Source organism: Gopherus flavomarginatus, chromosome 15 (assembly GCF_025201925.1).
Source record: "Gopherus flavomarginatus isolate rGopFla2 chromosome 15, rGopFla2.mat.asm, whole genome shotgun sequence".
NCBI classification, from domain to species: domain Eukaryota; kingdom Metazoa; phylum Chordata; order Testudines; family Testudinidae; genus Gopherus; species Gopherus flavomarginatus.
In genome coordinates, this window is record NC_066631.1 from 3,632,667 (window position 1) to 3,643,335 (window position 10,669).

The following is a 10,669-nucleotide window of genomic DNA, read 5'->3' on the forward strand; positions in this document are numbered from 1 at the left end:
AGAACAGTCATACTGGGTCAAATCAAAGATTCATCCAGCTCAGTATCCTGTCTACGGATAATAGCCAATGCCAAGTGCCCCAGAGGGAATGAACCTAACAAGTAATGATGAAGTGATCTCTCTCCTGCCGTCCATCTCCACCCTCTGATAAAGAGAGGCTAGGGACACCATTCCTTACCCATTCCTGGCTAACAGCCGTTAATGGACTTAACCTCCATGCATTTATCTGTTTCCTAGAGACTGGCTCCATGGGGTCCCTCACAAACTGGAGATGGTTACTGTGGATTTGTCTTTAGTATAGCTTAGGCGGAGCCCAGGGCCTGGCGCAAATTGCTTCATTTGCCCCCCCCCCCCCCGGCGGCCCTGGGTAAATATGCACATTGGTCTGTGACGGGATGTTAGATGGGGTGAGATCTGAGTTACTACAGAGAATTCTTCCTGGGTGCTGGCTGGTGAGTCTTGCTCACATGCTCAGGGTTTAGCTGATCGCCATATTTGGGATTGGGAGGGAATTTTCCTCCAGGGCAGATTGGCAGAGGCCCTGGAGGTTTTTCGCCTTCCTCTGCAGGGTAGGGCCTGGGTCACTTGCTGGAAGTTTCTCTGCACCTTGAAGTCTTTAAACCATGATTTGAGGACTTCAGTAACTCAGACACAGGTTAGGGGCTGGAGTAAACATGATAAATAATAATAATAACAGGAGATATACCTATCTCCTAAAACTGGAAGGGACCTTGAAAGGTCATTGAGTCCAGCCCCTGCCTTCACTAGCAGGACCAAATACTGATTTTGCCCCAGATCCCTAAGTGCCCCCCTCAAGGACTGAGCTCACAACCCTGGGCTCAGTAGGCCAACGCTCAAACCACTGAGCTGTCCCTCCTCCCAAATGTGTTGTGTTGAAGGGGAAACTGAGGCACACCTAGTCATTGATTTGATGGCTGAATGCCAGGATGGGTCAACTCCAGAAAATATGGAAATCTGTAATGAATTAACCCCAGTCAAAACGAGGGAAGTGTTTTCAGTGCTGCAAGGGCACAGCACATGTTTGATTTAACTAGAGGTTACTGGCAAATCCCTCTGGAAGAAGAAGCACAACAAAAGTCTGCTTTTATCACTGATATAGGGCTCTATGAATTCACGCTGTTACCTTCTGGTTTGGTAAATGCTGGTGCAACATTCCAGAGGCTGGTCAACAAAGCGTTAAATGGTTTTCAGAACTATGCCAGAGTGTAGGTAGATGACATTGCTGTATTCAGCAACACCTGGGATGACCATCAAGAGCACTTGGAGGTTGTGCTATCAAAACACAAGGGGGCTGGTTTAACCATAAAACTATCTAAGCGCAAGATAGAGGCAGTCAAAGTCCCCTACATAGGACATGGGGTTGGAGGGGAGGCAAATATTCCCCAACCCTCTTAAGGTGGAAACAATTGTCAAGTGGCCTGTGTCCAAGCCTCAATAGGCGTGGTGAACTATTATAGGAGGTTTGTGAGGGGGTTCAACGACATTGTGGCCCCAATCACACACTTATGTGAAAGGCACCAACCTACTCAGGTGATTTGGTCAGAGGCGCGCCAGAAGGGGTTTGATTGGCTAAAGCTGCTCTTGTCTGCAGAGCCTGTGTTGGCCAGCCCAGACTTTGATAAGACTTTTGAATTGTTCCCCAATGCATCCGACACTGGCTTGGGTTCTGTGCTGATGCAAAGGACCCCATTGCCTTCCTATGCAAAAGGCTGCCCCCGCTGAACAGACTGACTCTGCCATAGAGAAGGAGTGCTATGCCGTAGTGTGGGCTGGTAAACAACAGAGGCCAAAACTCTTTAACAGGAGGTTCAAGATTCTAACCGACCCCTCGCCCTTAATATGGCTGAACAGAACCAAGGGCACAGACTCCAAACTGCTACGCTGGAGCCCAGCCCTGCAGAAATTTGACATGGAGATTGTGCACGTGAAAGGGAAGAAGAACATAGTACGAGATACCCTGTCTAGAAAAGAGGAAGCTGGGCACACTGCATCTGCCTTGGTCATTGACCAGTCCTCGGGCAGTGCCTTCACAGATGTTACTGAGCCTGCTCAGTTTGTGTGAGCATGTTCAGTGCATTCTAGGTAGCAAATTCCTACATGTAGCAGTATTTCGTACTACAATCATTCCCCATCCTTCTTGAACTGTGGACCCCAGAACGGGACACAGGATTCCAGCTGTGGCTGCACCAGTGCCAAATGCAGAGGTAAAATAACCTCTCTGCTCCTACTCGAGGTTCTCCTGTTTATGAATCCCAGGATCGCGTTAGCCCTTTTGGCCACGGCATCAAGCTGGGAGCTCACGTTCAGCTGATTATCCGCCATGATCTCCAAGTCTCTTTCAGAGTCACTGCTTCCCAGGAAAGAGTCCCCCAGCCTGTCAGTCTGGCCTGTGTTCTTTGTTCCCAGATCTATACATTTACATGCAGGTACATTAAAACGTCTGTTGTTTGCTTGCGCCCAGGCGACTCGGTGATCCAGTTTGCTCTGCAGCAGTGACTTGTCCTCTTCATTATTTACCCCTCCCCCAATTTGTGTCATCTGCAGACTTTATCAGTGATGATTTTATATTTTCTTCCAGGTCACTGATAAAACTGTTAAATAGTGTTGGGCCGAAAACCAGTCCCTGCAGAGAAACACACCCATTTGATGATGATTCCCCAGTTACAATTACATTTTGGGAGCAGCAGTGTTGCTGTAGCTGGATCGGTCCCAGGATACCAGAGACAAGGCAGGTGAGGTAATATCTTTTATTGGACCAACTTCTTATAGAGACCTCTCAGCGAGCCATAGCTCATTGTTGTGATTCAGGCTAAAGGGCGAGTTTGGCTACAAAGCCTGGCCAGAGGTTGTGTTCCCAGTGTTGGGGAGGATTGCACAGACTGCAGAAAGGTGGATTTTCTTTCTCACTTGTCTGTCTTTCTCTGACTGTGAGGGCAAGGTGGGAGCTCTGCCCACCTGCTCAGTCAGGCGACTCATCGGGATTCCTGAGTGTACATGGGGCACATGGCAAGGGAGAGGGGACCAGCGTGAGGCAGAGACTAGCTCACCCTTTCTCCTCTCCCTGGCAGCGTGTGTCAGAGGTGAGGGAAGGAGAGGAACAGATTAGCAGGGCAACACAGACTGCTTGAGTGAGCATTGTGAGGAGAAGGGGGAAGACTAGCTGAGTGGGAGGGTTGACAGGCCAGTGGAGATGACAATGTCGCATCCGCCAGGTCTACTGGGTTGTGGAGCTCAGACTGTTCCTCTTTCCCCAAAACACTCTTGGTTTGTGGGCTGCTGAACCCCCAGCACCACAGCACTTCCCAAACTTCAGTTGTATTGATTCCACTGAGCACAAAATGACAAGGAGAGCACACGAGATGCTGCAAGACTTTATTGGCACAAACACAGCCCCAAGCAGAGGGGAATCCCAGCTGCTTCCCCAACAAGAGTGAGCAAGACAAAAACTTCAAACCTTTGCCAGCCCTTCCTGCTCAGCCTAGAGAGAGCAGCTCTGGCTTGGCAGCCCTCCTCTTGGATACATGTGGCCTCTATTCTTTCTAATCTGGTGATGCAGATATTTGGATTTATCAGAATGGAAATGTGGGGGGAGAGGGGTGGATATGCAGAGCTTCTGGCACAGAACTCAGGACAGTGTGTTTTTAATAACTTGGCCCTGGTTGCTTATTATGAACTGATCATGCTGAGACCTTCTGAAGTGGAGAGGCTGAAATCAGGCTAACTGAGGGAGAACCTTGTAACACAGGTCGTTGGTGATGGTGAAGTTTGCAGAAAGGCAGCGAAAATTACCTAGTTTGGGGGTTACTTAAATTCTGTTTTTCTTTCTCGTTCACTGGAAGTTCTTCCTATGCCCTATCTCAGTTTTGCGTGTTGCTAATGCAATCGGCTCCATTAGAGTTTAAATATAAAGTCCAGAAGGGGGGCAGTTATGACCATCTAGTCTGATTTCCTACATAACAGAGGTCACAGATGTCATGCAATGACTTTTGCATCGCACCCAACGGCGTGCAGTTGATACAGAGTATATCAGAGCATTTACACAGACATCCAGTCTTGACTGAAAGACTCCAAGTGATGGTGAATTTACCACATCCCTTGTGGATCCGTTCGTATGGTTGACTTCCCTCCTAGCTAAAACATTGCCCTTTGTTTTTAGCTTGGGCCTTGCTGTGTTCAGTTTCCAGCCACTGAATTTTATCAGAGGAGAAGCATGTGCATCTGGGGGCGGGGGCAGCAGAGGCAGAGAAGGAGCAGGTAATGATGAACGTTCTTGGTTCTATTTTGTGCAACTTGATTTTACCCTTGGAACAAAAGCTTCACACCACTGGCTGGTGAAGGAATGTAGAAAACCTGGACAGGGCAGTGGAGCAGGGCTTCATTTGCAATGAAAAAGGTGCTGGGGCTCAAGCAATTTGTTACTTTCATAACTGACATGGCAAACCCAGAGGTGCCGAGGCTCTGCAGTGCCAAGCCAAGAGGTGCCAGGGCTCAGCCCACGCTGGTACAAATTAAGCACTGAGGGAGATTGAGAGAGAGAGAGTTTAAATGGACACTGTTAATCACTGTGAGGCTGAGATGGTGGGGGGAGTCTCATTTAGATCCGGCATTTCACAATCTTGCCCTGGTCAGTGATAAGCCACAGCAGGCCCAGGTCATAGGACACATGTTTGCAGTTGCATATGAAACTGGCCACTTGGGTCCAGGTGGTGCCGATGGGGTTGCTTTTAGTGATTCCATCCCTGAAAGGAAGTTGACAGGACTGGTGTTAATACAGGTCTGCTAAGAGAAGGACTCTGCCTCTATCCCAGCCTATGGAGAGCAGCTTCTCAGTGTAGCCCACAGGGTAGCCCCAGTACATGTTTCTCCTTGCTGTCCACTCACGGCCCTGCAGAACCCATCCTCCTACACGAGTGTCTGGCTAGATCCCGTTAAGATGGCAGGATCAGAGCTGAGCATTGCAAGCTTCATCTTCCTGCGGTGTGGGCTGAGGGCAGAAGGGCAGGGAACATCCTCTCCAGGGAAACATTCCTGCTTCCAAACTACATGGGGCCTTTCCTCTGTCTTGGCAGGTGACATGGAATGAAAGCCAGTGACAGAGCGGTATAGAGAACACCAAGGGAACCCCACAGCGCTGCAGGGGGAAATGCCAGAGCTCCCCCTGGGAATAGCAGTTCTCTCCCCTCCCCTGCTCCCACTCCATTCCAGTCTGGGAGTGTCTTCCTCCACTGCCTAGGCCCACAGGGGGACACTGAGTTCCTGTGCTTGGCTCCACAGGAACCCCTCCCTGCTGGCCAGGTGGGGCAACTGCAAACTAAACAGTAATAAGTCACCAGGACCAGATGGTATTCACCCAACAGTTCTGAAGGAACTCAAATGTGAAATTGCAGAACTACGAACTGTAGTCTGTAACCTATCATTTAAATCAGTTTCTGTATCAAATGAACGGAGGATAGCTAATGTGATGCAAATTTTTAAAAAAGGCTCCAGAGGTGATCCTGGCAATTACAGACCAGTAAGCCTGACTTCAGTACTGAGCAAACTGGTTGAAACTATAGTATAAAATAAACTTGTCAGACACATAGATGAACATAATTTGTTAGGAAAGAGTCAACATGTTTTTTGTAAAGGGAAGTCATGCCTCACCAATCTACTAGAATTCCCTGAGGGGGTCAAAAAGCCAGGGCTGCCCAGAGAGGGAGCAAGTGGGGAAATTTGCTCCAGGCCCCAGGCCCTGCAGGGGCCCCGCAAGCCGCTCCGGGTTTTCGGTGGCACTTCGGTGGCGGGCCCTTCACTCACTCTGAATTTTTGGGGGAGGGTCCTTCAGTGCAGCAGAAGACTCGGAGCGAGTGAAGGACCCACTGCTGAAGTGCTGCCAAAGCCTCAGAATGCCGCCCGGTGAGTACAAGGCGGGGGAAAAAAAAAAGAAAAAAGCTGCGATCGGCGGCAGCTCTACCGCCACCACTTCATTCTTCGATGGCAGTTCCCTCCGAGAGGGACCTGCTGCTGAATTGCTGCTGATGACCTGGCCCTGCCCCAGGTCCCCTGAATCCTCTGGACAGCCCTGCAAAAAGCATGTGGACAAGGGGGATCCAGCAGGTATAGAGTACTTAGATTTTCAGAAAGCCTTTGACAAAGTCCCTCAACAAAGGCTCTTAAGCAAAGTAAGCTGTCATGGGACAAGAGGAAAGGTCCTCACATGGATTGGTAACTGGTTAAAAGATAGAAAACAAAGGGTAGGAATAAATGGTCGGTTTTCAGAATGGAGAGAGGTAAATAGTGGTGTCCCCCTCACTGTGAGGTCATTGGGATGCTGGAGAGCCCTGGACTCAGCTCATTAGGAAATCAGTGAACATCAGGCACCAGAGTCTGCTTGCTCCACAGCATCAGGCAACATCCTGTTCTCGCTAAGCTCTTAGTGATGACTGTGAATGGCCCTGATCACTCATGGGAGGAATCCTCCCTCCTGCCTTCTCCTTTACTGTACCTGCGATATACTTGTCCTGCACTGTTCACGCCGTAGACAGAGCCTTCGGTCCCGACCTCAATCATGGACAGCTTGCCTGGAACGTGCTCCCACCTGGATCCTGCACAAGGATCCGGGGTGACATCAAATCGGAAATAGATATCGTCAGCTGAGTTAACTCCCCAGCAGCCCCCCACACCGCAGCTGTAGTACTTCAGCTTTCCTGCAATATTGACCCAGGGCAAGGCAGAGTCACTGTTCACAGAGACCGTTGCTGGACGAGACAGACAGTAGATGTCATCATGCATGTTGACACCAGCGACGAACATGTCTCCACCCGCATCAATTTGCTTGAGCAGCCCTAAAACAAACAAGGGTAAAACAATGTTCAGAGGAAAGAGCAGGGCTGGAGCAGCATGGAGAAAATAAGGAAGCAAACCACCTATTGAGAACTCAGCCAGAAATATAACTAGACACTAGGGGTGAGAGGGAAGATAGAAATCAGTCAGAGACGTGTGGTCTTGTGTTTGGAGCAGTGAGCTGAGATCAGGATTCCTGGGTCTGGTTGCCAGTTCTCTCCCAACTTGCTTAACAGCCCTTGGAAAGCCTCTTAGGGCAACAAGGGCCTGATTATAGGAGGTATTGAGCACTGAGAGCTCCCACTGACACCAGTGGGAGTCGTCACTGCTTAGCACCCCTGGAAATCAGGACGTCTTAGTTAGGTGCTGACATTTGTGCACTCAGGTTTGGAAACATGGATGTTAATCTCCTAGTGTCCGGAATATGGGGCCAGTAAATGTTCCCACCTCACTGGGGGCTTGTGAGTGTCGGGGTTTGTGTACACACTATATTGCACCAGTTTACATGTCCCTAATTTAACTCAGCTGCTGTGGGATCATTTAGTTTGCTTTCAGGGTACCTGATTTCATTTCCCTTAAGTCGATTAGGCCTTGTCCACATGAGAAGGTTGCACTGCTTTAACCAATGGTGTGAAGCCAATGTAAACCCCTGGAGTACAATGCCTCTGCTGTGGACTCAGTTATCTATATAATAAGATTTCAGGATTGTCACCTCTCAGTGTGTCACACTGAAGCCTAGAGTATCTAGACTGCACAGGTTACGAGGTCCTACTGCCACAGCTGTGTGACAGCCTGGGCTTTCAGCTCCTAGCACCGGTCTGAAGGTGCTTATACCCAGAGGATATGATGATAAAAGACACCTTTATACGGATATAACCCCAAGTGTCGCAAGTTATATGGAAGTAGCTATTTGGTAGACAATCACACTCCTATCCAAATAGTCAGACTGGTGTACAAACCATGTGTAGACAGGCCTGTGTGAACATTCTGATTTTAGTTTAAGCCCAGGACTACGTGTGTTTTTGTATTGCTTTGTATCAGTTTGGAAACACATAGAATGAAATCAATGCCACACCCCAGTGAAGACACAATTGGACCAGTAACAAGAGGCTCGTATCACCATTGCTAATTTCACTACATTTTCCACAATAATCTGTACGGACATAAGCACCTTCTAACCTGTGAAACTGCATCCACACTCAGGGGTTGCACCAATTCAACTAGATCAGCTTCCCTATAGAGTTCATGGTACAGAACTGGTACCAATGTAACTATACAGAAAAGCTGTCGTCAGATCCTGAGAGTGGCCCATCTGGTGGGATTTGTGACAGCAGCCTGGGTCGGAGCTTGGAACTGGACACAGGATCCTAACAGAGGTGCCTTTTGTCGTTCCCATGACATATCAAAGCTCATACGTTACCTGTGACCTGTTGCCAGCTTCCTCCCACCAGCTTATAAATGTTGTTGTTGTTGTTCACACCCCAGACTCCGGCAGGACCAACCGTGACGTGTTTCAAGGAGCCCGGCACCTGGGCCCAGCTGTTTCCATGCAGCGTGTAAATATTGCCCGCGCTGTTCACTCCAAACACCTGCCCATTCCCAACATCAATCTGCTTTAATGACCCCGGTATCTCAATGCAGTCCAGAGCTGAAAAGAAGACAGAATGTTCATGCATGTGGACTTGTTAGTAAACGGGAGAAACAGCCACAAAAGAGAGAGAGCTTGGGGTCTGGGTGGCTAAGGATATGGAGACCTTTGCTTACACATCCCTCACTGGTCTGAATCCAGAATAGGAGGGTGGTGGCCCAATGTTCTTACCACCTAACATCTGCTTGAAGGGCCATGTGAAATGAGTTTGGGGGTCGCCCATTCAACACTGGGCTTGTGAAATGAGTTTGGGGGTCGCCCATTCAACACTGAGCTTGATAAGTTTATGGAGGGGATGGTATGACAGGACTGCGTAGAATGGTGAATGGCCCATTGGCGATTGCCTGGAGCAAAAATCCCCAACAGCTGCAGACGGGACACTAGATGGGGAGGGCTCTGAGTTACTACAGAGAATTCTTTCCCAGGTATCTTCCTAGTGGATCTTGCCCACATGCTCAGGGTCTAACTGATCACCATATTAGTGGTCAGGAAGGAATATTCCCCCCGGTCAGATTGACTGAGACCCTGGTGGTTTTTCGCTTTCTCTGCAGCATAGGGCATGGGTCACGTACAGGTTTAAACTAGTGCAAATGGTGGATTCTTTGTCACTTGAAGTCTTTAAACCATAATTTGAGGACTTCAGTAACTCAGCCAGAGCTCAGGGGTCTAGTACAGGAGTGGGTGAGGGAGGTTACGTGGCCTGCGATGTGCAGGAGGTCAAACTAGATGATCACGATGGTCCCTTCTGACTTCAGCAAGCGTATCTGAGTAAGAATATACATTACAATTTTAAACCCAACCAGTGTCCCATAAGTGACTTGCCACAAGATGTCAGAACATGTTAGTATTAGAGCTGAGTGGGTCGAATATTTATTTAAATTTCTTTCTAGATATAGGAATTAGATACAATGCTCCTGTCAGAGATAATTCTTCTTCTTATTATTATTATTATTATTGCAGTTATTAGCTGCAAAAGAAAAGGAGAGTTTTCAGTTGCCTAAGTAGCCCTTGGAATCATGGTTAAAGTCCCCCCCCCCACAAATCTGAAATGATGCATCCGTGGGCCAGCACAGAATTTGCCCCCACCCCCATGCATAGCCCCGTTGGCTTGACTGGAGCCGCCCCCCAAATATAGAAGTCAAATTACATGGATGAGCTGAGCCTGGGGACAGGGCTGGGAAGGTGGGAGCAGGGAGCATCGCTCAGTCAGGGCACAGAGAGCTCCTGCAGAATGGACGGGCAACAGAGAACTCAGTGAGACCTTTTCAAAAACCAAATGATCAGTGTTTGTGTCACTGTCATTGGTGCAGACTGCAGCGGCCACAATGTGCGAAGTGCAGGCCACACGCAGAGGAAAATCTGCTTCCCAACCCGCGAGCATCTGCCTAAAAACAGTTCCCCAAAATGTGGCAGTGAATCCAAACTCAGTTCTGCACTGGGGCTGAGACACCCACCCAGCCATCTGCAAACCCTTGGACAGAATCCCTGTCCCCACGTACCTGAGCTTCCTGCAAGCAGGGGCAGCAACAGCAGGAACTCCCAGAGCATCATCTTCTCAGCACCCCTTGGACAATGGGAGCTCTCCTGGTGTCTGCACTGGGGCAGTCCACGGGCTTTTATAGCTCAAGCACAGCTGCAGTCTGAGCAACCTTGCCTCCCCGGGTGCCCCCCCACATTCTCAATGAGGAAATAGGGAAATTCTCACATGGCAACACCACGCCCTGGAGCAAAGGCTGTTGAGCAACATTATGGGTTTCCTCATAGCAATTGTGACACTAGATCCCTTGTATGGCAGCCAGCCCGGCAGGTACTGTGGTTGGTAGGTGAACACTTGGCTGGCCTCTGGATAATGGTGTCCCTAGCCTCTGTTTGTCAGAGGATGGAGAAGGATGGCAGGAGAGAGATCACTTGATTATTCCCTGTTAGGTTCACTCCCTCTGGGACACCTGGCATTGGCCACTGTTGGTAGATAGGATACTGGGCTGGATGGACCTTTGGTCTGACCCAGTATGGCCATTCTTATGTAATGGAAGGTTTTAAGGGTTAAGTGTTTCCCCCTGCCACACCTGTTCTGTTTGCTGTGGTTAACATAAGGAATGCAGCCTTCTCCTAGTGACCTTGCAAATGTTTGTCTTAGGGGGTAGATACACAGGGAGGGCTCAGAAATCCCCAGGAGAC

General features: G+C 49.2%; 1 protein-coding gene across 1 annotated transcript; it reads right to left on the reverse strand.

The window, feature by feature from the left end:
- Nucleotides 1-3,378: 3,378 nt before the first annotated feature.
- LOC127034703 (fish-egg lectin-like) lies at nt 3,379-10,145 on the reverse strand. Its single transcript, XM_050923873.1, has 4 exons — nt 9,991-10,145; nt 8,264-8,491; nt 6,506-6,845; nt 3,379-4,760 (listed from the first exon to the last, which is right to left on the reverse strand). The coding sequence occupies exons 1-4, from the start codon at nt 10,040-10,042 to the stop codon at nt 4,616-4,618; spliced, it is 765 nt and encodes a 254-aa protein (XP_050779830.1). The 5' UTR covers nt 10,043-10,145; the 3' UTR covers nt 3,379-4,615.
- Nucleotides 10,146-10,669: the final 524 nt, after the last annotated feature.

Excerpts from the sequence above, each read along its gene's own strand:
- LOC127034703 (XM_050923873.1), bottom strand. The coding sequence starts at position 10,042 with ATGATGCTCTGGGAGTTCCTGCTGTTGCTGCCCCTGCTTGCAGGAAGC. Across the intron at positions 8,492-9,990 it reads CCTGCTTGCAGGAAGCTCAG|CTCTGGACTGCATTGAGATA; the intron begins GTACGTGGGGAC and ends TCTTCTTTTCAG. Across the intron at positions 6,846-8,263 it reads AAGCTGGCAACAGGTCACAG|GGCTGCTCAAGCAAATTGAT; the intron begins GTAACGTATGAG and ends TGTTTGTTTTAG.